The sequence below is a fragment of the Pristiophorus japonicus genome, chromosome 4 (assembly GCF_044704955.1).
Source record: "Pristiophorus japonicus isolate sPriJap1 chromosome 4, sPriJap1.hap1, whole genome shotgun sequence".
In the NCBI taxonomy this organism is placed as follows: domain Eukaryota; kingdom Metazoa; phylum Chordata; class Chondrichthyes; family Pristiophoridae; genus Pristiophorus; species Pristiophorus japonicus.
In genome coordinates this window covers 192,838,748-192,861,544 of record NC_091980.1, presented here as the reverse complement: position 1 = coordinate 192,861,544, position 22,797 = coordinate 192,838,748, and the positions used below count along the sequence as shown (strand labels likewise).

Sequence of the window (22,797 nt, the reverse complement as noted above, 5' to 3'; positions counted from 1 at the left end):
TCTGAGGCAGCGAATTCCACAGATTTACAACCCTCAGAGAAGAAATTTCTCCTCATCTCAGTTTTAATTGGTCTGCCAATGCCACCAAAAACAGATTATCTGATCACTTCTCTCAATTGTGTTTATATTGTGATGCACAAGGCATCACAATTGTGTGGGATAGTCTGGATGGACCAGAGGGTATTTTCCTGTCCGTCATTGTTGATAATTCTAGTTTGTGGGGCACTGCTGTGTAAATTGCCTACATTAGTGAATGGACTTCAAAAGTAACCAATGTTTGTAAATCCTGTTGGGTTATGCTGAGGATATGAAAGGCTCTGGAAATTGCTCTTCCTTTTCTTTTCACACTTTACAAGTGTTGCCTCCAAAGGTGTGCTTGTTGTCAGAGATGACTCCGGAGTCAAGGACCATTGAGTGAAAATCGATGATACTGTAGAATGTTTGAAGTATTCACACGAGGGATTTTGTATTGAGGGGAAAGTAAATAATTTACTTAAATAGACTTAGAACTTCACATTGGTGACGTGGAAAACTCCTGAATTTTTGCTTAAACTGTGCTATTTCCTAACTCACTTGCAGTCACGTCGGTGGTGGTGAACAGTATTTCAATAAATTAGTTAAATAAACAAGGCTTAAAAATGTGATCTTTGGTACCATTTTCTGTTGGTTCTGCTGAAGGAATAAGGAATGCTGGTTTGGGCTGTTGTAATAATTTAGATTATCAGCAATTTTGTTGCGATCATGGCTAACGAAATGTATCTGGCCTTGCTGACATGTATCACTGTTAATTCACTCGCATGTTGCTGGTCAACTAGTAAATGATTGTGTGGAGTCTGAAATATTATTTTTGTGAATGATTATTAACCAGAAGAAATGTCGCTCTACAGCTATTTTGCCTGTTTGCCTCCCCCACCTTCTGATACATCACCAAATTAACCATTCTTTGTAAAAAAAAACTTGACAATAAGAGGATCGCTGCTGAGCAGATCCTGTTCTCACCGAGTGTCCATACATACATCTATTTTCCAGACACATCAATCCATGGCAATTGGGAGTGGGCATCTGGGGTGTTTTGTTTTGCGTTTCTTTCAACAGAGTGCTGAGGCTGCAATCAGCTGACAGGGGATTGAAGCTGAAATATTCTGGCTTGTACTAGCTGGCATTTTCTTTTTAAAAGCAAAATTACATTGATATTAAAAAGGCTAGTAAGTGCAGTGTTAACATGGAACTGTGGAAGTTTACAGCACACGGGAAGGCATTTTGGTGCAATGTCTGCCCCGAGTTGCTAGAACAATTGAAAACTAATCCCACTGCTCTGCTTTATCCCCAAAGCCCTGTATCTTCCTCAGCTTCAAATATTTATCTCGTCAATTACAAGATGCAGTGGCCTCTGCTTCAGCATTGCATGCTCCTGCAACTTTATCCTAACTCTCCTGATCGTTTTAACTTGACTACCTGTTACCACTGACTCACAAGTAGAGAAGAGTGTTTCCCTATTTACTCGCATCAAAACCTTTCATCATTTTAAACTCTCCACTCTTTGCCTTCTCTATGGCAATGGAAATAGTCCCAGTGTCTCAAGTCTAACTTCTCACCTAAAGATAACACCTGACAACACAGCAGTCTCTCGGTACTGCACTAAATTGTCAGCCTGGATTCTATGTTCTGGACCATAGTGGAACCTAAACCCAAAGGTTTCTGACCCAGAGGTAAGTGCGCTAAAACTGAAACTTGTAACAGATTTAGCATTGGTGCTACCATGTAGGCAATGCAACCCTCTTTAGGTGGATTCAGAGTACTGACAGCAAAATGCCACTGGTATCAAAGATGCTATCACAAGCTACACTTCTGTTGGGTCCAGTTTTGATTTGTCATGTGCTGGCTGAGCTCAGAACCTGACTAAACAAGCAAGCAATGCAGTTTGTCATTACTATATAAACCTTCCCAACACTGCAGAAGAGCTAGCAAAAATTGCAAAATGGCAATTTTTCAGCAACTACATGTGCACAGTTCCACTGTTGCTAAGTTCCCCAGTACAAATAGCACCAGAAGACTTGACATTGTTGGTTAGTGCCAAAGGTTTGTGTATATGAAGTTATTCCATTGTCAAATCCGTCAGATGCGATATATTACAATGGAACCATGGGATCAGAACTACAGAATTCACTTGATACAATGCTATGAATGTGGCTTCAGATTAATACATTTCAATGAAAAAATCTGCTCAGCCCTCAGTCAACATGAACTGCTCTTGTTAGATCAGTTTTGATTGTCATTTTGCCCCATTTTTTATTTTATTGCTATTTTAAATTAATATTCACATTTCACTGTCAAATTCATAGCACTATTAGAAATCGTTGGTTAAATAGCAGATGTAGAGGAGGCATATAACTATGCACAGATAATCAGAAAACTGAAAACAAGCCTGCAAAAATGTATTTGCTACCACACCCTCACTTGAATTTTTCATCCTTTTCATGACAAAATATAAAAATCTCCATAAAATGTCTTCATTCCAGTGACCATGTCTAACAAAAATTGAAATTTAAGCCAAACTTAATTTAGTTTTTCATTAACAGTTGGAGAAGGATGCTTCCTGAGCATAGAATGCAATGCACATTTAGAAATGGGGTATTGAGAGTTGAGCCGAGTAGACTTTCATCAAGGGAGTTCACTTAAAACCCAGCCTAGAATGATGCAATCAAAGTCTCCTCCATTTGTGAATTTTAACAATCCTGCATCTCAATTAGACGTGGGCACACAGCACAAAACTATAAGCTTGATAGCAACCACCCTCGAAGGCCGCACGGCAGCTGGCGTGGGAAATGGAAACAATGAGAGAAGGGAATCACAGCGTAAATTTGAGGGGCCCATGAACTGATAGAGGTGGGCAATAGAGGGCAAGCCAGATTTTAACACATCAACCCACAGACTGGAAACTATCTAAAACCCAGGTAACACACGTCAAAAACAGGCTGATGGAGAATGTGGCCGTTACCGGGCCGCGCCTGGGCTCGGGCCAGGGATGACAAGGGCCAAGTTAGCGCTGCTGACTGCGTGCACCGGTCTAAAACGTGCTTGAATTAGGCCAGAGCCTGGCTTCCGCCCGCTATGAAAGACAGCTCCCGGCCTCGCCATCCACGGACCCTGGGCCTCACCTACCTGCACCGAATCTGTCGGCAGCAAGGCTGCTGCTCGAATGACGGTGTTTAGAAGGGACCGGTCTCTGCCGCGACTTGGCGCCGATTCCTCCCCCGACGCTTCACAGGCCTCACTTGGATCGACTCTCGGACTGCACAGGCGCGGCGCCGCCACCGGAAGCTAATGATCACTTCCGGTTTAATTGTTTCGCTTTAGAGACTGAACTTTGAGCTAAAATGGCGGCGCGGCCTCAATTTGTGACATCCAACAGGCGCGGACCTCCCGCCCCTCCCCACGCCTTCGCCTCCTTAATTATCATATGATTCTGTTAGATTGTCACTGTCAAACGCACTGGGCAATTGGAAATGGAGGGGAAGGCGGAAATGAGCAACAATTTGGATTACTGAGGCCGCGTGGCCTCCATCTTAGTAAAGGAGAGCTGCCAGCTCCGGGGGTAAACATAAAGCCTGAGAAACAGGACGCTCGGGAGGCAGGGGCCGTTGAATTGCTGAAGTAAACAAAAAGAACAACCTCGAGCAGAAATTATTTTTTTTTTAATTCCTCATCCAAAAGTGAAATATTTGGTACACAGTTACTTCAAAGGGTTGTTGGTCACTTCCGCCTGCCACGTGACTGTGCGAGCAGCTGACTGCGGCGACACAAAGCCACCGGAGCAAAACCTCCCCAAACCGGAGGGACAGCAGCAGGAGCAAGCCCCAGCTCGAGGACAGGGCCCCGCTCAAGGTCATTGGATCCGTCTCACATTCAAAGGATTCTCTCTTATTTGTCTTGGATCTCTCCCGCATAGCCAAACATGTCGGGGAAAGAGAGGATTGAGATCTTTCCATCGCGGATGTGAGTATCATTCCCGTTCCCGGCCATCGCAAGTTTGGATTATACGTCAGTGCTCAAGCCGGGGAAAATGTGCAACGATTTGTGTTAAGAGTGCAGCCTTTTCATTTTTTTGTATCAGGCATAGGTTTGTTCTCAGGAAACGGAATTGAAGGGACCGGTCTGTTTCTCTCACTGAATCATCAGCCTATTTCCAAATAAAGGAACTCACAGAAACTAGAAACTAAACCGAAATTGGGAGTAATTGTTGGGGGAGGTTATAACAAACAGTCGATTGCTGTAATTGTGCCCGGTTTGCAAAACAGTTAATATTCCAAAATGTTGCAATCCAGTATTGCAGACTTAGACCATCGAAAATGTGTTTTTAAGGAAAATAACTTCTAATTAACTTAATTGAACAAGAGTTGGAGTTGTGCAATTAAAAAATTGTAGAAACCAGTTACATTTTTAACAAAAGTAATCATCATCCTTTGCACTCTACATAATTTGATCATGAGGCACAGACCAGCCCTTATCTACCCCAAATAGTAGCAATGGGGTAAAATGCACGTATTGTACAATATGAAAATTGTTTAAAACTTACAGCTCAGAAACAGGCCATTTGGCCTATGCTGCTGTTTATGTTCCACAAGAACCTCCTCCCACTGTCTTAACTTCATCTTCCCTATCAATATATCTTTATCAATATATTTTATTCCTTTCTCCCTCATGTACTTGCTATGAAAGTGCTAATGTGAGATGAGAATATGCCCCTGGATGGATCTCAAGCACTCCAAATCAAAATGTCAACATAGTAAGGAAGCACTACATTTAAAACTTTAAAAAATACTGCATGGAACACAAGATAATGGATTATACTGAAGTTCTGTTGCACACAATGGCATGGAACAACAAATTGAACATTTATTGCTGTTCCTACATTGTTGAGTCAAAATCTTGTAAACCCCCCCCCCATCTCGCATCCCCACAAGGACTGCAGTGCCCAACCACCGTCTGTCTTCTCAAAGAAATAAAGGCAGCCTTGTCAGTGTAGCAGACATCCCATCACATTTTTTCAAAACATACTAATACTGTGCAGTGTGATGTAGTAAAAACTTAAACATTGTGGGAATTAACATGTGAACTCATCTGCAGTTACAAAATACTTGATACATAATCAGAGATGTCTGTTTAATATCTGAATTTGGAATGTGTGTTCACCCACAGCACATTGTTTCCATCTTTTACATTCTGGCTGACTTGGAAAGGTTCATATGGTTATATGCAGCACTTCCTGAACATCGCCATTCCCCAATATCAAAATTGCTCAACTGACAGACATGGAATGGAGTTTCTGAAAAACGTTCTTGTAAAATTATAACCAGAGGCTCCTTGTATTTAAAACAACTCTGCTTGATTCAGTGGTTGCACTCCACAAATAGTTGCAGGTTCAAAACCCACTGCAGGATACGAGCACGTAAATGAGCCTAACATTTCAGTGGAATATCAACAGAGTCAGAAGTACTGTTTTCCGAATGAGACCAGTCTACTTGTTCAGGTGGAAATTTAGAAAGTTGGGGGTGGTCTTGCTTGTGCTGGCCAATATTTATCCTTCGACTAACCTCCCAAAACTGTTTGTTTAAATTGTCTTTGCCAGATGTAAATTGGCTGGCATAAATAACTGCATTTCAACAGTAATTCATTGTGAAGTACTTTGGGACTTGAGAATGTGAATGGTACCCTTTTAAAAACTAGTTGCTTTTCTTTCTGGTATCTTCTTCCATGACCACCTTAAATAAAGAAGAAAGTGTTTTCAAAAATATTTTTGTATAAACAGTGTGCAGATAATGGCACTGGGAACTGGCTTGGGGAAGTTATAGTGTTTGATGGTATCTGGGAGCTAAACCAACCTTCATAGCTGAATTTACACAAACCTGGATACACTCAATACATCTGGTTATTCAACTGTCTGTCATATTTGTTGCAGTTTGAGGGAAGTTTCAGTTCTCTCATGTTAGCATTCAAATGGCAAAAAACATCTTTCTCGCTGGTTGAATTGAAAAATAAGACTAATTGTAAAGCTCATTTTTTAAAATGAAACGGTTTTACAGGATATAGAGTCTGCTTAGGAGAGATTAAAACCTTTCTTCTACACATTGAGCTTTCATGTTTGTAATATTTTTTGTGCTAATTTCATATTTACAAGATATCCACGTGAAATGTAAATGTCAAGTGTTATGTGCTGGCCCCAAATGAATGTATGAGAGAGAAAAATAACTTCTAGTTCTTTTGTGTACACAATTTCATCTTAATCAAAGTAACTATTGGCCAGTTTTGGATGGTTCTTGGGTCTATCCATTCATCCAATTTCTATGAACAGCAACTCAATGTGGTTCATTGCTTCTCATTCTTCTTTCTATTTAAAAGTGGATACATTAAGGACATTTCCCTCCCCCAAGTTTAAAAATAGAAATGTGAATCATCTAACGTTAACATATCCATATAAAAACTGGGTACAAAAAGTTGCATCCTTCTGTCACTAGTAGTTTTGCGATTCAGTTTATAAAAATTCGCAATTGCGAGCGTGCCAAAAAAGCGTTACCTTTTTGTTGAAACATAAATCAAATTCGCTGAGTGTAATTGAATCAATGGCCAGCTCAAAGTAAACTTATTCATTGTTTTGTTTTTGCTATAGGGCACAAACTATAATGAAGGCCCGTTTGAAAGGTGCTCAGACTGGTCGCAACCTACTGAAGAAAAAGTCTGATGCCCTTACACTGCGCTTCAGACAAATCCTGAAAAAGATTATAGAGGTGAAATTTATGTTTGAAGAACAACCGTTACAAGTTTAATTAAGCTTTCCCATTTATTTTTTCTACTTTACACTACTTTTAGCACAATGCAAGTTTTGGTCATTGAATGACCAGATTTAATTGGTTACTTATAAATACCAGGTCTATTTGGCTTCCTGCCTTAACAGCACTTTATTCTATTTATATTCATGGTATTTTGGTCCTGTGCTGAATGTGCTGGCAAACTGAATCAATCTTTTTTTATTAAAGCAGGATATCTGAGGAGAAGCGTGTTTAGATATTCCATCCTTTACCCCCAACTTTACCGAGTTTGGTTGCAACCAATTTGGTGGGTGGAACCCAAATGCTTCTGTTGGAGTGAGTGCATTGTGTGCAGACAGTGAGTTGCAGACCTCTGTGGCCAGCAGGAGCATTGGTGGAGGCCTGGGGCAGGTCAGCCACCTGTTCTCGGCCAAAGGTGTTGCATAGGTTGATTAAACCAGGGCAACTGGCAGAAACTGAAGACATCCTCGCAGATTTTTAGAAATAACAAATGCTGCTCTGCATATAAAAATGAACTCTACATTTTAAGCATTGTAGTGAAGATAACATAAAATAAGCCCTATATTTCAGCGTGAGTTAGCACCTCCACATGTTGGATTTACATCAACTCTGGTTTTCTCCTCCCAGACTAAGACGCTGATGGGTGAAGTTATGAGGGAGGCAGCCTTTTCCTTAGCTGAAGCTAAATTCACTGCTGGAGATTTCAGGTGAGACTATAACTGCCAAAGATTTCTTTGCAGATTGACCAGATTACTCGGCCCTAACCTGTGCTAATTGAGCAACTGGTCTTTGTTATTGGTGATGTTTGAAGACTGTAGATTTGATGACTTGTGTGGCATTCACTTACTGTGTGGGGGCTGTTACAGCTTTGAAAAATGATTGTGCACTGAATTGAAGCCTCAGTGCGAGTTGAATCCATTTCACTTTTAATAAGTATGGAGTCCATTTGATATTTATTGACCTTGCATGTAAGGGCTAAATCAAGTATTTCCGTCCACAAAGGTTACTCTTTTTAGATCTGCGTAATTAATCAGTAATTTTAGACATTATCCTTTTTAGATCAAATAACAAAGGAATTTATTGCTAAAAATGTGAATTATCAGATGATTTGAATCAAGTAACTTCAAATTAAGCGGAGTAGAGTATATGATGCAAGCAGGCTCGTATTGTATCTGATATATATTGATTCCGTTCTCTGCAGTACTACTGTGATCCAGAATGTTAACAGGGCACAGGTCAAGGTCAGAGCTAAAAAAGACAATGTAGCAGGTGCGTTTTTATTGGTGCTATCAATATCTTATTTCTTAAGAAATGTGGCATTTTTTTTATAACTTGGCACAATATGACATTTACAGCTGGATGAGCTAAGAGCTGCAGTTTGATAAGCTAGCCTTCATGCAATAACTTTAACATGTTCATGGAAACCTAAAGCGGCAACTATATTCCATCCTCCCATTCTAGTATTTGTCGAGTGTCATATGACACTCAATTTTCACATTGCTTGTCCAAATGACTTGCTAACATTACCGTTGTGACGATATTTTGAAACCATTTGTTTTTTCCACCTTTTTCTTATCAAGTGAAATTTAAAGTAAATGCAAATTATTTAGAGCGCAGCTTCCCACTCTTGATAGTTTGGACTATTGTGACACTTGGATTTCTCATCTAGTGTAAAATTTAAAATAATGGGAAAGGCATCTTGCAGAACATTCCTAACAATTTTTCTACTTTGTAAACTGCTCTTGTCTTGTCCAGCACTAAGTTTGCCAACTGGTTGAATTCTTCACTGCATTTTCTTCTTCCAGCTTTTCTGATTCTTTAACATATCAATGGGATAATTCATCTTGGTATTGTAGGTTAATATAAATTGTGAACAACATTGGTTCCAGCACTGATCCTTGTGGGACCCCACTTTCCACCTTCTGCCACTCCGAATAGCTACCCTTTACCTCTACTCTCTGCTTTCTGTCTTGAAGCCAGCTAGTTATCCATTCTGCTACTTGTCCTCTAAATCTGCATTCTCTAACCTTATTCATTAGTTATTGTGTGGCACCTTATCGAAGGCCTTTTGGAAATCTGGATAAAATGCATCTACTCTCTCTCTCTCTCTCTCTCTCTCTCTCTCTCTCACCGCTTCAAAGAATTTAATGAGGTTGGTCAAATAAATCCATGCTGACTATTCATCATTATTATATCTTTTTGGTTTCTAGATGTTCTCTTTTTTTTTTTTTATTGATTCCATAATTTTTCCTATGTTAAGCTGGCTGGCCTACAGTTCCCTGGACATGTTCTATCTCCCTTCTTAAATATAGATATTACCTTAGCTATCCGCGAGTCCTCCGGCACTACACCTTTCTCTAACGAATTATTTCATTTGTAATAGTGCCTCTGTTATCTTTTCCCTAGATTCTTTTAAAATACGGGGATGTAATCAGTCCAGACCAGGGGTTTTATCCTCTTGAATTTTTGATTAGTTGTTTTAATGTTTCTCCTTTTTATTTAAAAAATAGCAGCTCTCTTGTTACACAGCTGAAAATATGACTTACTAATGCTCTTCATCCTTATATCCGTATTGTCATGAGATCAAGTTGGCACAATTTATGCCACAATTGTCTCTTCTCTCACTGTTTTCTAATGGCTGGAAGCTGTGGAACTCCTTACCTCTCTGTCTGTCTTCTAAAATTTACACACTTCGAAAGCCTAAATTTGTCATCACCTTTTAGACCACATTTGGAATACTGTGCAGAGTTCTGGTCACCATATTATCAAAAAGGATATAGAAGCATTGGGCAAGGTGTAAAGGATGATAGCAGAACTGAGAGGTTATAATATTTGGGAAAGAAAAGAGAAGGCTGAGGGGTGACCTGATGGAGATCTTTAAGATAATGATAGGGTAGATGTAGAGAAAATGATGCTACTTGTGGTGGAGACCAAAACTAAATGAGTCACTAATAAATCCAATAATGAAGTCAGGAGAAACTTCTTTCCCCAAAGATGTTGAAACTGCCACCACAATGAGTAGTTAAGGCAAAAAGCATAGATGCATTTAAGGGGAAGCTAGATAAGTACATAAAGGAGTAAGGAATAGAAGGGTATGCTGATGGGGTTAGATGAAGAAGGATGGAAGGAGGCTCGCATGGAGCATAAAAGCTGGTATAGACCAATTTGGTCGAATGTCCTGTATCAAGGCTGTAGACTCGATGTAACGCATCACTACTTTGTCATTTATCTAGACTTTTCTTTTCCAGTTTGATGGTCTCCTGCACTAGGATTCTGCTTGCTTTCACAGCAAGAAAAATAAAGCAGATTATTGGTGGACAGAGTGGTACAAAGTAGGTTTGTTCTGATGACCTATCTGCTAAGTTCCTGAATGTGACTATGCAATGAGATGGAGGGCCCTATTCTGCCAAGACAATGGAAGGAAAGTAATGCAACAAGTTATTCTGCCTCACCTCCCAGCTGCTGGCATTGGTCAAAACTGGAGAGCAGGTGCCAACTTGTCTGACCTCTAGTGTGTGTATAGGGACACATGTATGTTTTGAGGGGGGGAAGAAGAGAAAGGGGCAAATTGTGCTTTTAAAAACAAAGCTTTTGTATACCATGATGGAATATAAAATATATTTGTTTGCTTTTGATGTAATTAGTGAATAAATCTAATCTCTTTCAATAGGTGTTATACTGCCAGTGTTTGAACATTACCAAGAAGGAGGAGACAGTGAGTAAAAATCCATCCACTTCTGTCAGAAATGGGAATGTTCATTTTGCCACTCTGACTGTTTCATTGCCAAGAGGGTGAATAAAGATTAAATAATATTCAGCATTGAATTATCATTGTGGGTAGCCTTCCATTTAAAAAAAAAACTGAAACGTATGTGTTGTACCACAGGAAGAATATTGGCCCAGGTTTTGCTGTAGAAGGACATCTAACAGCAAGACTTGACCTTGCACATTTAGATTTTTAAATTATTTTGCGTGGCAAGTTCCTGAGAGTGCGATCTGATAACCTGAGGGAAACTGGTGATCTGGGACTTGAGTGAACAGGACAAGCAACTGTGTATCTCAACCAATCAGATTGAAATAAACAGCGTAAAGACTGAAGGTAGTGTAAATTCAATGCCAAATCAGGTACAGAAAGAGAAATAAAGATTTAATAAAGAGACAAAGTAAAAGTTTAAATTTGACCGTTTTAAAATCTCCCAACAATTAATACCTGAAGAAATGAGACTCCACACTTCTAATAGTTAATTTTCAGTGCTGGGTTGATTGGCAGTAATTAACACTTATCATGTTAAAAGGGTACTTAGATTTGAAATTACATGACTTCACTTTCTGTGGCGAGTTTAGTTCATATTTATCGTGCAAATATAGCAACTTCACGGCATTCAATGCATTTCAGTGATGGGACAGAAAGCGAGATGCTGTCGGAATGGCGCAACTGGGACAGGAACTTTTGGATATGCATGTTTAACCCCTCGCCTGAAGTTGCTGTACCATTTGCGCATAAATAATGATGAGCACAATTAGTGTTACTTTGACAGCAAATTCTGGCCCATACATTATCAGACCTGAATGGGAATTGGACAGGGAACGGACCACAGAACAGATTCTTCCCATTGGGGGATGGTCAAGAAATTAAACAATATATTTTCTTTAAAAAATGCTGAAAAAAGACCACGCAGGTGTGGCAATGAGCTTTTGCATCATTCCCCATGGTCAGACAGTATCTACATGCCCTTCACTGCCCCAGTCATTCTGGTCCCATACCCCGATCTTTGTTCAAGCCACATAACTATCTCTGATTTTAAATCTTATCTAATTGTGCATCAGACTTCAAGTGGGTCTGCAGCATGAAAAATCACCCATTATACTTTTCTCATTAGTTGAAGTAACTATCTGTTAAATGTAGCTAAGTTAAGCCCTCAGACAAGGAGAAAAAGTTACCAATTGTGAAATGGAAAAGCACAGTCAACCACATTACATAGAAACATTAGAAATTTACAACGCAGAAGGAGGCCATTTCAGCCCATCGTGTCCTTGCCGGCTGACAAAGAGCCACACGGCCCTCTGTCAGCAGCCCTGAAGATTACATATAAACCTATGAACAGTGGCGGAAAGGCGAAGAGCACTCAGCCCAACCAGTCCACCTCTCTCAACTGCGACACCCCTTATACTGAAACATTCTACACCTCACCCCAATCGGAGTCATGTGATCTCCTGAGAGAGGCAAAAACCAGAAACATTGTTCAATTCTTTTTTGTAAAAAGCAATCTGGAGTCAGCAGTTGCAATTAAATCAATCAAAGGAACTCAATGTTTTCAAATTCTTTACTGCAGTTATAAGGACATAAGAAATAGGAACAGGAGTAGGCCATACGGCCCCTCGAGCCTGCTCCGCCATTCAATAGGATCATGGACTCGGCTCCACTTCCCTGCCTGCTCCCCATAACCCCTTATCGTTTAAGAAAATGTATTTCTGTTTTAAATTTATTCAATGTCCCAGCTTCCACAGGTCTACAACCCTCAGAAGAAATTTCTCCTTATCTCAGTTTTAAATGGGCGACCCCTTATTCTAAGATCATCATGCCCTCTAGTTCTAGTCTCCCCCATCAGTGGAAACCATCTTCTCTGCATCCACCTTGTCAAGCCCCATCATAATCTTAAACATTTCGATAAGATCACCTCTTATTCTTATGAATTCCAATGAGTAGAGGCCTAACCTCTACTTATGTTGGTCTTTGAGCCAAGACGATAAACTTTAACATATATAAAACATTTTCAATGACTATTACAAGAAACAAAATAATTGCCAAAATAGCAATAAAGCTAACTCTTACCCTAGAAATACCTGCAATAACTTTCCTCTGTACAGGCCTATCTTTTCTCTCCTGCACAGTGCTTGAGTTGTCCTTATTTTCCACAGTTTGGATGTCTGGGCATCCCTATTGCTATTTCCCACACTATGAGCACGTTGCATCTTGGTTATAAAAACAGAAAATGCTGGAAATACTCAGCAGGTCAGGCAGTATCTGAGAAATAGAGTTAATGTTCCATCTGAGTTTGTCTGACAATTAAAGTGCTATTTCTATGCCTGGGAAACCCCTCCGTTGCAGCAATAAGTAAATAAAATCTGAACTTTTCAGCCTCAGTCTCCACCCTTAGGGTATAGCTGGAAACTGCAACTCCATGAATCTCGCAAAGGTCAGCCATTTTCTACTTTGGAGTTCTGCTTCTCCATCTTAGTAGGGCCAAGACTTGGCACATTTTGAGAAGTTATCTCTGCTGCCATCTACCTGCCTCTGCAGTTTCTGGAAGCCTATACTCTGTTTTCTCCCTCCCCTTTCTCCTTATCCCTGACTCCGCTTATAACTCCTTCTACTCTCCCTCTATCTTGCAAGCTTACTGGCCCCAGACATTGTCCCCATGATCACCAATGAACACACTTTTTGCCTTCAAGTCCTCAAAAGTCCTAGATCCCTTCAGATTGTTACTAAGCCAGTTCTGGCCACTGTCTCGCCTCCTGAGCTAACAATTTGTATCGTGCCCATATGTATTGCACAAGTTTCTGAACAACCTGCTCTACCTTTGAGCTGGTACATATTGATTTACACCTTTTGCATTCCTTAGACTTTAACACAGCTAAGATGTGGAAACTAACTGCATCAGGAAAATAATATATAAGTGAGCCAAAGTCATTGGAAAACATGTAGGACAGGGTGAAGGACAAACTTATGGAAAGAACAGTGGTTGGAAAAAGGGAAACCAAAGAATTAGTGGGGAAGCAGCGTTACTGAAAGAAAATCAGAATCTGGACTTTGAGCAATGCCAAGGGAGCTGAACTCTCTCTTTTGTATAATACATTGTTCATTACATGATCCAAGCTTCTGACATTATAAAACATTATCTTCTGACTCAATGTGAATGGCCGCGGGCAGATGCCTCCAACCTGAAATTTCTACGAATGTACCTAGTGGTCCGAAAGGAGTGTGGGATTCCAGTGGGGAGGCCTTCTCTTTCTCCACTGCGAAGTGTGCTCCCATCCTCCAGGTTCCCACGAGGAAGGTGCATTCGGGTACAGTATTCCACAGTTTTCTCATTAATAGCAATGAGAACTCCGTAACTATGAGCTCTCATTGCTTTTAATGAGAAGAAAAAAAACTAAACACACTAAACACCATAATAAAAAAAATTAGAAAACACACCTCATAATTAAAATTAATTGAAATTAAAGTTAATAAATGCCTTAGAAAAAATATTCCTTTTTTTAAAGTTTTGTAATTAGGGTTAAAAACAAACTTAGTGGGCAGGGGTTTTTTTTAAACAAAAAGTGTTTTTTAAAATTTAGTTTTATATTTTTGTATGTTTAAAACACGTACGCCTGTAAAAGTAGGCTATGCACCTGCTTTTATCAGGTGCAAGAGTTTTGAGGACATTTGCTGGGCAAGATAGAGGTAAATCCTGCAAACTTGCCCTTGCAAATGTCCTCACTCCTGATATGCCTTGGATCTGTTAAGCTCCAGCTTGGCAGATCGGAAAAGCCGATTTTCAGTTTTTGCGCTGAAAACTGGCTTGCGAGGCCTTCCCGGGTCTGTAGACACTCGGAATGGACCGGGCAGGCTGGGATTTCCAGGTCATTATTACAGGAAATCCACTAGTTAACCATAAATTTAAAGAGTTGGTTACAGTACTTCACCTAATTGAGCTAAGATATTTTTTATCAGGTTATGAGCTGACTGGCCTGGCCAGAGGTGGGGAACAGCTGGCTAAACTCAAGAGGAATTATGCAAAAGCAGTGGAGCTTCTGGTTGAACTGGCATCACTGCAGGTAAGAGATAGAGGAAGGCAAGAATGTGCTCTGATCTTGTACTCAAATATGTTTTAAGCTATTTATGTAAATAAATTAGCATAAACACACATCACAAATTACATTGCAGTACACCAGAAAAATGCCAAAATCTGTTACTGGCCATGTATATCTCATGAATAATTTGACCCCGGCTATAGCCCTGATAATATGTCAATGGGAAAACAATGAGAACTTGCTCACAACAATTAACACACTAAACTTGTAACCTTTTTATTTCAGACTTCATTTGTAACACTGGATGAAGCCATTAAAATTACTAACCGACGTGTAAATGCGATTGAACATGGTAGGTTATGTATTTTTGCTACTGCTTTGAATTTAAGGTCCTGAGGAAAGGACATAAGGGATGGTTTTCTAGACCAATATGTCGAGGAACCAACTAGGGGGGAGGCCATCTTAGACTGGGTGTTGTGTAATGAGAGAGGATTAATTAGCAATCTCGTTGTGCGAGGCCCCTTGGGGAAGAGTGACCATAATATGGTGGAATTCTGCATTAGGATGGTATGAGGTGTGAATTGGCTAGGATAGATTGGCGAATGATACTTAAGGGGTTGACTGTGGATGGGCAATGGCAGACATTTAGAGACCGCATGGATGAACTACAACAATTGTACATTCCTGTCTGGCGTAAAAATAAAAAAGGGAAGGTGGCTCAACCGTGGCTATCAAGGGAAATCAGGGATAGTATTAAAGCCAAGGAAGTGGCATACAAATTGGCCAGAAATAGCAGTGAACCCGGGGACTGGGAGAAATTTAGAACTCAGCAGAGGAGGACAAAGGGTTTGATTAGGGCAGGGAAAATGGAGTACGAGAAGAAGCTTGCAGGGAACATTAAGACGGATTGTAAAAGTTTCTATAGATATGTAAAGAGAAAAAGGTTAGTAAAGACAAACGTAGGTTCCCTGCAGTCAGAATCAGGGGCAGTCATAACTGGGAACAAAGAAATGGCAGACCAATTGAACAAGTACTTTGGTTCGGTATTCACTAAGGAGGACACAAACAACCTTCCGGATATAAAAGGGGTCAGAGGGTCTAGTAAGGAGGAGGAACTGAGGGAAATCCTTATTAGTCGGGAAATTGTGTTGGGGAAATTGATGGGATTGAAGGCCGATAAATCCCCAGGGCCTGATGGACTGAATCCCAGAGTACTTAAGGAGGTGGCCTTGGAAATAGCGGATGCATTGATAGTCATTTTCCAACATTCCATTGACTCTGGCTACCCTCCACTCGATAGGAAGTGATTCACTGTAACCCCACTTTTTAAAAAAGGAGGGAGAGAGAAAACAGGGAATTATAGACCGGTCAGCCTGACCTCAGTAGTGGGTAAAATGATGGAATCAATTATTAAGGATGTCATAGCAGCGCATTTGGAAAGAGGTGACATGATCGGTCCAAGTCAGCATGGATTTGTGAAAGGGAAATCAAGCTTGACAAATCTTCTGGAATTTTTTGAGGATGTTTCCAGTAGAGTGGACAAGGGAGAACCAGTTGATGTGGTATATTTGGACTTTCAGAAGGCTTTCGACAAGGTCCCACACAAGAGATTAATGTGCAAAGTTAAAGCACATGGGATTGGGGGTAGTGTGCTGACATGGATTGAGAACTGGTTGTCAGACAGGAAGCAAAGAGTAGGAGTAAATGGGTACTTTTCAGAAAGGCAGGCAGTGACTAGTGGGGTACCGCAAGGTTCTGTGCTGGGGCCTCAGCTGTTTACACTGTACATTAATGATTTAGACGAGGGGATTAAATGTATCTCCAAATTTGTGAATGACACTAAGTTGGGTGGCAGTGTGAGCTGCGAGGAGGATGCTATGAGGCTGCAGAGTGACTTGGATAGGTTAGGTGAGTGGGCAAATGCATGACAGATGAAGTATAATGTGGATAAATGTGAGGTTATCCACTTTGGTGGTAAAAACAGAGAGACAGACTATTATCTGAATGGTGATAGATTAGGAAAAGGAGAGGTGCAACGAGACCTGGGTGTCATGGTACATCAGTCATTGAAGGTTGGCATGCAGGTACAGCAGGCGGTTAAGAAAGCAAATGGCATGTTGGCCTTCATAGCGAGGGGATTTGAGTACAGGGGCAGGGAGGTGTTGCTACAGTTGTACAAGGCCTTGGTGAGGCCACACCTGGAGTATTGTGTACAGTTTTGGTCTCCTAACTTGAGGAAGGACATTCTTGCTATTGAGGAGTGCAGCGAAGGTTCACCAGACTGATTCCCGGGATGGTGGGACTGACCTATCAAGAAAGACTGGATCAACTGGGCTTGTATTCACTGGAGTTCAGAAGAATGAGGGGGGACCTCATAGAAACATTTAAAATTCTGACGGGTTTAGACAGGTTAGATGCAGGAAGAATGTTCCCAATGTTGGGGAAGTCCAGAAGCAGGGGTCACAGTCTAAGGATAAGAGGTCAGCCATTTAGGACCGAGATGAGGAGAAACTTCTTCACCCAGAGAGTGGTGAACCTGTGGAATTCTCTACCACAGAAAGTTGTTGAGGCCAATTCACTAAATATATTCAAAAGGGAGTTAGATGAAGTCCTTACTACTAGGGGGATCAAGGGGTATGGCGAGAAAGCAGGAAGGGGGTACTGAAGTTGCATGTTCAGCCATGAACTCATTGAATGGCGGTGCAGGGTAGAAGGACCGAATGGCCTACTCCTACACCTATTTTTCTATGTTTCTAAAAGAATGTCCAATCAATTGGGCATTTCAATTAACACCATTTATCCTCCAATCATATTGTACGTTACTAACTTTCCAAAACTTCCTTAGGAATGTGTATGTTTAGGCATTACCTTCTGATCTCTCCAAGAAACAAGTACTTCGCTGACTCTTAAATAAGACGTTGCCCTGCATACCAGTTTCCACATTAAAAGAATGAAGGATGGACATGTAATGCAAGTTCTTAATAATCCTACCTGCTAATTGCAAGCATTTGCTTACCATTTTGTCATTTCACTTGTAGGACCTGGGCTTGAATTCAGCTCAGTGAAGGGATTCAAGTTTGCCCTTTGCCAGCCTTAAGAGACCATATGAAATGAATTTAGTCAGTCCCTGCACAGCACTGACATCCTTCATCTTCAGGAGTACAAAAGTTTGGATTAAAAAAAAAACAGGCATGCATGTGTGTTAATTTCATTCCCCTCCTCCAGGAAGAAAGTATACATTTGCTGTTGGAAACTTTCAAAAATGTATTTTGGAAGTTTATTACCAAAAAAATGAATCAGCTGTCGAGCTATATGGACCAGTAAGGTTCCAGATTTATTTCCAATCTGTGCCAAGTTAACTGACATGAGCTAGCACCATAGGTTCGAAAAAAATACCATGTTCTCCAGCTTCTCGCGAGTCATGCTGGAAAATGCCCATCTGTGGATGGTGTGTAAGGGTGGGATTAGACTCTCCTGTGATGCCCCCAAGGTGAAACTGCCTACAGGTTTCAAAGTTTACACAGTAAGGATAGATATTTGGGTGAGGTACCAGAAGGTTGCCATTGTGCAATTAGTACAAGTCCCCACCTGAAGAAAAGTGGAGGGCAGGGAGAAGAGCCCTGAATTTTTGGAAAGGAGTGCTGATGGAAACTGGAATGCAGTACTTTAATTCTTGGGAATTCATGGAATGCAAACAGCATATGACAAGTATTTTGGAACTATGCTATGTGTATACACTGGCTATCCACAAAAATGTTAACACTTTGTCTCAAATTCCCCACCTGAATTCTAATGATTAGAAAGAACTATTGGAATACCAACTTTTACATTTCCATGTGAAGTAAAGTATAAAAAACTTTTCCCTGGCAATTTTTTACCCCTATCTTGAAGGTACTACTAATCTCCATATCCTGCTATCACCCCATGGTCCTGTACTTTCCTTGGCTTTAAATATTTATCCAATTTTCCCTTAAAAGATGCAATTGTCTCCACCTCATCAGCAGCTTGTGGTGAATATTTCCATGCTCCAAAAACCCTCTTTATTAAGCATTTTCTCCTGACTTTGCTCCTCCGACTGATCATTTTAAACTCATGACCCCTTGTTACTGATATCCTAACTAGTGAAAATAGTCTTATCAAAACCGCATGCTAAACTGAAGTCCCATGGTGTCAATGGTGAAAGATTGCAAATTAGCTGTACAACTGTATGGGAAGTGTGGTTTTAAATGTGGTTGTTTCCTAATCCAGTCATCAATAAGGTGTTCTAAGGTTTGGGGCTGAAGCCCCTCCTTTTTTATATTTATATATTTTAATTATTTATTTTATTTATTAATGTGGAGTGGGGTGTGATAGTATCTTCTATGCGAAGCTGTGCAATAAAATCAGAACCTTAAAAGAAGGAAATAGATTGGGGAAGTGAGCAAAGGATTGGCAAATGTCTTTCAATGTACATTAAGTGTGCAGTTACACATGTACAACAGCAACTTTCATTTATATAGCACCTTTAATGTAGTAAAACGTGGGTAGATTTCTCGGATAGAGTATAACATGAGTGGGTGATAGTTAAAGGGACCAGAAGGGGGAGAGACTGGAGTGATTAAAGTGCTGCTTCAAGAGTGATCATAAACACAGATTTGCATTTGATATAAACTCAAATACCTGATCGGTTGAACAAACTATTCTATAACACACACCAATAATGCACAGTGATAACTATTTAACTTTTACTGTCAATAACTGGGTGCAAAAAAATGTTAACCTTCATCGACCTGTTGGAAGTGGAAATATGTTATCTGGAAAATGTATAAATTTTACTGGCATGGACAGGGAAGATGCAAAATGCTTCATGTTCCAAATAACTTAAGGGCAAGCTTATGCCAAACACAGGACTAGAATTGATTGTTAGTGATGGAATCATACAATTCTCAATCACTAATCACTGTCCCTTTTACTTACCAGTGATAATTCCTCGGATTGAGCGCACATTGTCTTATATCATAACCGAGTTGGATGAGCGAGAAAGGGAGGAGTTTTATAGGTAAGTGATGTGGGATTTCAATCTGCTGGACCACCTTCAAGTTTTTAATGAAGAGCAAGCTGTTCTGTCACCTATTTTCCAACATGAGAATTTTCACTGTCCGTTACAGCCTCTTGAATAGAGATCTTAACATGCATTGAAGTACATATATACAGAGCTCTGCTTTATTCATAAAGTGCAGTGCAATCCAATACTGCTCACATGGACATCTCTCAAAATGCTACCAATATAAAACTGAAATGAAAAACTACTTTTTAGCTTTGCTATGGTAAAGCGCTGGTATTTCAGTACATGTTGAATGAGAAATTGGTATGTGTTCTTCTGTCCATTGGTATAATATGGAAAGAAATCCATACCACCTCCAGATTTTAGTAGTTACCCAGGGGAAGGAATCTCTACAATGATGTTTTCTTGGATTCTTAATAAAAGTCAGATTTGTACTTGAATACATTTTTCTTAAGGCAACATTCAACATGGTTGATGTATGTTTTGGTAATGGCCAGTTCTTTCATGTCGACAGGTTAAAAAAGATTCAGGAGAAGAAAAAGCAGTTGAAAGAAAAGAGAGAAAAAGAACGGGAAGGTTCTAGGACAAAACATGCCGATGCTCCAGCCAACCTACTTGAACAAGAAAAGGACGAGGACTTGCTTTTTGACTGATGTTAGAGTGGCTTTGGTTGCCTGCTGTTCATTGTAGTAGCAAGCATTTTGAGCTCAACCAATATTAACACTTGTGACGTATTTGTATATTTAATGCAAGATGTTTGTCCTGCCAATGCAGTTGTGATTGTCAGGTGGATGCTGTGATTTGCAGCAGGTTCACAGGTTTTTATTTTACATGTAAACAAAACATTTGAATTCTTGCATGTTTGTCATCAGTGCCCTGTGGGGTCATGAGTGGTTTCCAATGACCTAAGTATTTACTGTTAAGAAAAATTGCTCAGAGCCAATAACAAACATTCCATTGCACAGTCTGAGCCTGTACTAAATGGGTCTTCAGAATCAATAATTAAATGATTTGGAAAATCAATTATATATTTAACAATGTTGATTTATTGATTGATAAACATTAATTACCATTGCACATTATACTATGCAACGTGCACCTGAAAGGAATTAGAGATTAAAAAAAAAATTGTACTGTGCCATTCAGTATAATTCATTCCTCTTCAGGAGTGTTGTATGCAGTGATAAGTGTTTTGTTTTCTATAGGCACATTAATGTGACTTAATATGGTGTCAAATCCACTTCACTGAGCTTTTTCCTATCCATGCCAGTGCATGTGTTCTATCTCCCAAAATTTATTTAACACTCGGGAAGGGAGAAAATGTCTCTTTTTTATATGTTAAACTAAAATGTGTATAATTTGACATGGTTTTATTGACGAGTCTCCTGAAAATCAACTCAAAGAATGGGAGCCCTTCTATACCCTATGCAAGTGGCCCCCTTATAATGAGAGCCTCGATAGTCAGTTGATTATTTGATCACTGGGAGGGGGAGGTTAAAAAGCATCCTAGCTGAGGCAATCCTATCAATTAAAATGCACGTATTTCCAAGTAGGATTTTCTGGATCACCCAAGCTCACCATCAATAGTTATAATGCCCTGCTCCTGCCCCGAGACCAACTGCAGTTTCCTTCCTGATGTGCTGGGATTTGAACATAAGAATTAGGAACAGGAGTAGGCCATCTAGCCCCTCGAGCCTGCTCCGCCATTCAAAAAGATCATGGCTGATCTGGCCGTGGACTCAGCTCCACTTACCCGCCCGCTCCCCATACCCCTTAATTCCCTTATTGGTTAAAAATTTATCTATCTGTGATTTGAATACATTCAATGAGCTAGCCTCAACTGCTTCCCTGGGCAGAGAATTCCACAGATTCACAACCCTCTGGGAGAAGAAATTCCTTCTCAACTTGGTTTTAAATTGGCTCCCCCATATTTTGAGGCTGTGCCCCCTAGTTCTAGTCTCCCCGACTAGTGGAAACAACCTCTCTGCCTCTATCTTGTCTATCCCTTTCATTATTTTAAATGTTTCTATAAGATCACCCCTCATCCTTCTGAACTCCAATGAGTAAAGACCCAGTCTACTCAATCTATCATCATAAGGTAACCCCCTCATCTCCGGAATCAGCCTAGTGAATCATCTCTGTACCCTCTCCAAAGCTAGTATATCCTTCCTTAAGTAAGGTGACCAAAACTGCATGCAGTACTCCAGGTGCGGCCTCACCAATACCCTGTACAGTTGCAGCAGGACCTCCCTGCTTTTGTACTCCATCCCTCTTGCAATGAAGGCCAACATTCCATTCGCCTTCCTGATTACCTGCTGTACCTGCAAACTAACTTTTTGGGATTCATGCATGGGTTCCTCTGCATCGCAGCATGTTGTAATTTCTCCCCATTCAAATAATATTCCCTTTTACTTTTTTTGGATGACCTCACATTTTCCGACATTGTATTCCATCTGCCAAACCTTAGCCCATTCGCTTAACCTATCTAAATCTCTTTGCAGCCTCTCTGTGTCCTCTACACAACCCGCTTCCCCACTAATCTTTGTGTCATCTGCAAATTTTGTTACACTACACTCTGCCCCCTCCTCCAGGTCATTTATATATATATATTGTAAACAGTTGTGGTCCCAGCACCGATCCATGTGGCACACCACTAACCACCGATTTCCAACCTGAAAAGGACCCATTTATCCCAACTCTCTGCTTTCTGTTAGCCAGCCAATTCGCTATTCATGCTAATACATTTCCACTGACTCCGCGTACCTTTATCTTCTGCAGTAACCTTTTGTGTGGCACCTTATCGAATGCCGTTTGGAAATCTAAATACACCACATCCATCGGTACACACCATGCTCATTATATCTTCAAAGAATTCCAGTAAATTAGTTAAACATGATTTCCCCTTCATGAATCCATGTTGCTTCTGCTTGATTGCACTATTCCTATCTAGATGTCCTGCTATTTCTTCCTTAATGATAGCTTCAAGCATTTTCCCCACTACAGATGTTAAACTGGCGTTACATTAGCTGCTTTCCAATCCACTGGTACCTCCCCAGAGTCCAGAGAATTTTGGTAGATTATAACCAATCATCTGCTATAACTTCTGCCATCTCTTTTAATACCCTGGGA

General features: G+C 40.3%; 2 protein-coding genes across 2 annotated transcripts in view; one reads left to right on the top strand and one right to left on the bottom strand.

Annotated features, from left to right (window-relative positions):
- Positions 1-3,321, bottom strand: part of eif2s1b (eukaryotic translation initiation factor 2, subunit 1 alpha b) — a 31,743-nt gene extending 28,422 nt beyond the window's left edge. The window contains exon 1 of the mRNA XM_070878967.1: positions 3,163-3,321. The gene's annotated coding sequence lies outside the window, so the exon portion shown is untranslated. The remainder of the gene's footprint in view (positions 1-3,162) is intronic.
- Positions 3,322-3,437: 116 nt separating this feature from the next.
- On the top strand, positions 3,438-20,706 carry atp6v1d (ATPase H+ transporting V1 subunit D). Its single transcript, XM_070878968.1, has 9 exons — positions 3,438-3,996; positions 6,668-6,785; positions 7,455-7,534; positions 8,029-8,096; positions 10,498-10,542; positions 14,545-14,648; positions 14,910-14,976; positions 19,584-19,662; positions 20,183-20,706. Exons 1-9 carry the CDS (start codon positions 3,956-3,958, stop codon positions 20,319-20,321), a joined length of 741 nt encoding a protein of 246 aa, XP_070735069.1. The 5' UTR covers positions 3,438-3,955; the 3' UTR covers positions 20,322-20,706.
- Positions 20,707-22,797: the final 2,091 nt, after the last annotated feature.

Coding starts and splice junctions, on each gene's coding strand:
- atp6v1d (XM_070878968.1), top strand. CDS start 3,956: ATGTCGGGGAAAGAGAGGATTGAGATCTTTCCATCGCGGAT. Junction 7,535..8,028: donor TTCACTGCTGGAGATTTCAG/GTGAGACTATAA, acceptor CGTTCTCTGCAG/TACTACTGTGATCCAGAATG. Junction 14,649..14,909: donor TTGAACTGGCATCACTGCAG/GTAAGAGATAGA, acceptor TTTTTATTTCAG/ACTTCATTTGTAACACTGGA.